General features: G+C 36.6%; 1 protein-coding gene across 1 annotated transcript in view; it reads left to right on the forward strand.

The window, feature by feature from the left end:
* Positions 1-5,585, forward strand: part of LOC107732947 (UBX domain-containing protein 7-like) — a 14,751-nt gene that overhangs the window by 4,623 nt on the left and 4,543 nt on the right. Inside the window, exons 6-10 of the mRNA XM_016544416.1 lie at positions 1,142-1,288; positions 1,398-1,488; positions 2,281-2,408; positions 2,492-2,954; positions 4,097-4,176. Of these exons, the coding sequence (XP_016399902.1) occupies positions 1,142-1,288; positions 1,398-1,488; positions 2,281-2,408; positions 2,492-2,954; positions 4,097-4,176 (909 nt within the window). The remainder of the gene's footprint in view (positions 1-1,141; positions 1,289-1,397; positions 1,489-2,280; positions 2,409-2,491; positions 2,955-4,096; positions 4,177-5,585) is intronic.

The raw sequence follows: 5,585 nt of genomic DNA on the forward strand, positions 1-5,585 counted from the left end.
CGGAAGGCCAAATAAAGTGCTTTTGCACTGAATCACACAGCGTCTCCCTGACATGGCTTTATCAACACTACTGCTGTTCCTGAAACCACGTCTTCTTTCTTTGCGTGAACATTTGGGCGGTGTTATGCAAATCTTCCCACATCGTGACTTAGGTATGTGGGGGCGTGTTAGAACGAGCCGTTTTAGGTAGGTGTGGCTGACTCTTAACTTTTATAAAGAATATCTCTTTGGATTTGAGACTTTAGTCTTTGCAACTTTACAGATCTTCTTTATGCACCAAGAGCTTGTAACACTCCAAAGAGAAAGGAAAAATTGAAATCGCATCGTATGACCCCTTTAAAGGAATGTTCCTGGTTCAGCCCTTTTGACAGCATCTGTGACTGATGTGCTGTTAGTTACTACAGAAAATAATTTAAAAACATCCCACAGTTCGTAAAAACAACCAAAAATCACTTTTACAGAAATGCACTTACAATGAAAGTCTAGGGGTCAAATGATAGTTAATTTGCGTTCAGGACTGATTTTACCCAGAAGAGATACATACAAATGAAGGAGAAATAAATGAGTATGGGGACCAAACTTGCAAATGAGCCAAGACTAGCAAAATAAACATCATTTGTTTGTTTATTTATTTATGTATTTTTTTTAGTTTTTTTTTTTTAAATACAACCTTTTTAAAAAGTTACACATTTAGTTTTTGGGTCCATTTGGACCTGGGTGTCATTTTTGCATCTAAGTTAGATTTTGTAAAATATATTTAGCCTCTTGCTCATACCTCATACACACTTTTGGGACTGAATTTTGTTTTTAAACATGAATATGCACGTCAGTTGATGAACCATTGCAGAATGAAAAAGTATTATATTATAAGTATAATACTGAATATAAGTATTCTGGAGCAATATTGATGTTGTTTTGATGTTGTTTTCTTAGAAAATGAATATGTACGTTTCATAAAAACCTGGACTGTGTTTGAGTAGACTGTTAATGTAAGAGACAAAATAATTTAAGCACTTTAGCAAAAATACAAGCTTGTTTATGCTTTTAATTAGTTTTACATTTGGAATATTCCTGTAAGTCAAGCCATTATTTCCATTATGTGATTTAACACTTTCCCACAATGTATATTGTGTCACCTCAGGCGAAAGACTCCGGTCAGCTTGAGAACAAATGGCTGATGATCAACATTCAGAATGTCCAGGATTTTGCCTGTCAGTGTCTAAACCGAGACGTGTGGAGCAATGACGCTGTGAAAAACATCATCAGAGAACACTTCATATTCTGGCAGGTACATTTACACAGACATAAAAGTCTTCTGTCTCTTTGTCTTCCATGACATTATTTGAATTGTGAATGTGAGCTTTTGAGTTGTTTAGGTAAGCTGTGTTTGCTTGTAGGTGTACCATGACAGCGAGGAAGGGCAGAGGTACATTCAGTTTTACAAGCTTAACAAGTTCCCCTATATTTCTATCTTGGACCCTCGTACAGGTGAGAGAAACAAGGCAGTGTTGAACTGATTTATTACGTTTTCTGGAAAATAAGTTTGGGCCAATTCATTTCAGATGCCCATGCCAAGTCATACATAAAATGACTCGTGTGCCTTTTCTATAATGAGCATATTTTTGATGAAATAAAATTCATATTTTGGGGGTAAAAATGCCTCAAAAAAAGAATACATTTATAACTATATATAACTATATATATATATATATATATATATATATATATATGTGTGTATATATATGATTTTTTTTGTCAATGCAATTCTTTTTTTATTTTTATTTTTTATTTTTTTACACAGGGCATTTACATTAAATTCATTCATGTCATTAAATGCAATCTTCTTGAAAATGGAAATGAAAAAAAAAAATTTTTTTTTCAACTATATGAAACCAACATAAATTCAGAGATTACCTGGCACATGCATTTTGAAATAGATTTTTTATTAAATGTATTGTTTTCAAAGGAGTTAATACTGGTGCTTGTCATTTATGTTCTTATCAATTTTATACAACAATATATTCAACTACAATTTCTCAAATCTGGATGAAAATGTTTTTTTTTATTTATTGCATTACACTGGTTTTGCTATAGTTCATGTATATTCATGCATAATATATAATTTTTTTTAAATTGATAAAGTAGTAAGACATAACTAGTAAAGTAGTAATAACATGGTAGTAATATGATAACATGAAACTTTGAAATGTTTGCATATTGTTTTTTAAAAAAAAATGTTATTTCAGCGTTTTGTTTTGTTTTTCCCTCTGACATATACAGGACAAAAGATGGTTGAGTGGAACCAGTTAGATGTGTCCTCATTCCTGGATCAGGTCACAGGCTTCCTATCAGAGCATGGGCAGCTGGATGGGCAGTCCAGTCAACCTCCGGCCAAGCGGGCTCGTTCTGTAAGTCTTCCACTTTATGCTCCTGGAGGTTCCTGAAAAAACATTTATATATTTTTGCTTCGCTTTTTTATCCGTCTATACAGGAGAGTTTGATAGATGCCAGTGAGGACAGTCAGTTAGAGGCCGCTATCCGGGCCTCTCTTCAAGAAACACACTACGAGTCCACCCAGGACAAGGCAGAGTCACGCTCAGATGATGATTCAGATGCCGAGCCTTTCTCTGACAGCGAAGGCCTGATCTCAGTGGATGGCTCAGACAATGAGGCCGGTGGAGGGGAGGATTCTTTAGACGGACACATCTCTGCAGAGGTAGCTCCTCCTATCAGGCCGGACAGCCCAGCCCATCACAGGAAGTCCCCACACAAAGAGCTGTGCCACAGGAAAGAGGAGAGTAAGAAGAACCACCTAGAGCCGGTTGGGCTCGGGCTCAGTCACAGTCAGACAGGACAAGCTGAGTCCCAACAGCGACTGGGAGAAAACCACAGATCCACATCACACCAGCCCTCAGAACCTGCCGGCACCAGCACAGCAGATCCAGACGACAACGGTATACGCCATTTCATACGCATGTCAGTTGTCTAAAGGGATAGTTCACCTCAAGATAAAAACGGTCATTATTTGCTCACCCTCATGATATTTCAAACCTGATTGCCGTTTTTTTTCACTGAAGATAAGAGGAAAAATCCTCATATAGTTCATAGTGAACTTGTCTGCCAAAGTCCAAAGAAGCACTATAAAAGCACCCTAAAGGTAATCCATATGAAACAACATCTTTGTGTGAGAAACAGACTGAAATGGAACTATTCTCTGATCTTCCCTCCCAAATAGATGCTAATTTGAGAATCATTGTGTCCAGATGGAGTCAGAAACAAAGCAAACCCATTTGTAAATTAATCATTCTTTTGAGTGCCACAGCCATATCACCCTGCAGCCCAAGACTGGTTGTCCACTGAAGCTAAGCAGGGTTGAGCCTGGTCAGTACCTGGATGGGAGACCTCCTGGGAAAACTAGGTTGCTGCTGGAAGAGGTGTTAGTGAGGCCAGCAGGGGGTGCTCACCCTGTGGTCTGTAATCGGACAGCTGTTTCCACACTGCTGTCATGTTTGCTGCATTAGCGCGTGCCTCTATTTGATCGTGTCACGTCATTGGTCGGTACAATTTATTCGGTCTTTTCGCTTATTCCGAATAATTTCGGTTGCCGAACATTCGGTGCATCCCTAAATAAAAGCGCTATATAAATGCCTCATTCATTCATTCATTTATTCATTTTGAGCCAGATTAGAATCTTTGGAAATCCAACGCATTGATTCAGTGATCCAGTCATAAGGAGTTTGTGTGCTAAAAGCCAGAATGGAAGATTATCAGTTAATAATGACTTAAATTTCAGTCTGTTTCTTGCAGAAATCTATCAGATGGCTTAAGAAGACTTGCATATGGTCAGTTTTGTTTCGTTTTGTTTTGCCATTTTTGGACCTGTCATATGGAAACGAGCTGATCTTCAAACATTGACCTTTTGTGTTCTGCAGAAAAGATAAAACAATATACAGGTTTAGAATGACATGTAGACGAGGTAAATAATTAGTTTTTTTTTTTTTTTTGGTGACTGTCCCTTTAAAGGATTTGAACATTTATACATGTTAATAATATTCAATTAGAATGAATTAATGTAATAAAATGACTCTGTCCACAGGACCAAAGGCCCGCTTAATGCTGCGATACCCAGATGGCCAGAGAGAACAGATAGCACTGTCTGCTAAAGCTAAACTCATGGTGGGTATGGCGTTTCATGATTTGTGTAGTCCATAGGTGTCACACTTTTTTTGCCATTGCCAACTTTGTCCCTACTGATAATCGCTTAAACTTTTACCATGATAAAAGATTGACAAGATAAACTTCTGTTTCGTCCTTTTAATAACAAGTTTAGTAACTTTTTTTTCAAATAACAAAACGAACAAACAAGAATAATACAGAGCCATTCAAAAAGCAATTACAAAGTGAATACAAAAATCTAAAACATCTAAATACTGTTTGTCAATACTTGCTTGCTTCTCCATGACAAGTGGATGTCAGAAACAAAGCTTTTGTGTATCAGGCTATTTCTGCTTTTCCTCAAGTGCCACCTACAGTCAAAAAGCCGGTACATTTTAACTGGTTGATGGAAAATTAGATAAGAACCTAGAATGCACATTTGTAAAAATCAAAACAGTTCGGATAAGTTATCTAGAATTATTCATGGTATTACGAAGTGTTCACAATAACAATACTGTGCTTTAAGGCTGTATAATTTGGGGGAAATGATTTATTTTGTGTGTGTTTTTCTTTTCTGATAAAAGTTGTTATTTGGAATTTAAAATTCAATTTAAAAATCCAGGTTTGCTGTGCTTTATTGTAGGGCTGCACAATTTAGCTAAAACGTAATTATTTATCAATGTCTTATTAAATAAACAATAACAATCTTTTAAAAATAAGTATTTAAGATAAATAATATAATTGAGTTTTACAGCTGTAAAATTACAATACTAATATTTATCTTAATTTCTTAATTTTCAAACATTAAACCATCCAACTTTTATTTTGGGAAAACCACAAGGAGCCATCAAAGCTTCTCTTTTCTTGATAAGCTCTTCTCATAACAGAAGTATGGGAAGATGGTTGGTACATGTTGTGTTACCAAATGCATGTTCAAGTGACCCATACCCAAGCAAATTAAGCCATATCATGATTTTCACTTTATTAATCATGCAGTCCTATACCATATTACCGAAAACCAACATATGTCTAGCCCCTACCAATTCATGAAAACCTTATTTCTGTTATAAAAGGGAAATAAATTGCAGCAGGAGGCAACTAATACAGAAACATCTCGGTTACGTATGTAACCCTCATTCCCTGAAGGAGGGAACGGAAACGTCACGTCGGTGAGCGGCGAATTGGGATCTCGCTTAGAGAGACCAATCTACTTCGATTGTAAACTAAACGAGCCAATGCACATTGGCATGCGATTATTGCATCCAGCTTGCAGTCCTATACCATATTACCGAAAACCAACATATGTCTAGCCCCTACCAATTCATGAAAACCTTATTTCTGTTATAAAAGGGAAATAGATTGCAGCAGGAGGCAACTAATACAGAAACATCTCGGTTACGTATGTAACCCTCATTCCCTGAAGGAGGGAA

The sequence above is a fragment of the Sinocyclocheilus rhinocerous genome, unplaced genomic scaffold, assembly GCF_001515625.1.
Source record: "Sinocyclocheilus rhinocerous isolate Xijiao unplaced genomic scaffold, SAMN03320098_v1.1 scaffold1001, whole genome shotgun sequence".
NCBI lineage: Eukaryota > Metazoa > Chordata > Actinopteri > Cypriniformes > Cyprinidae > Sinocyclocheilus > Sinocyclocheilus rhinocerous.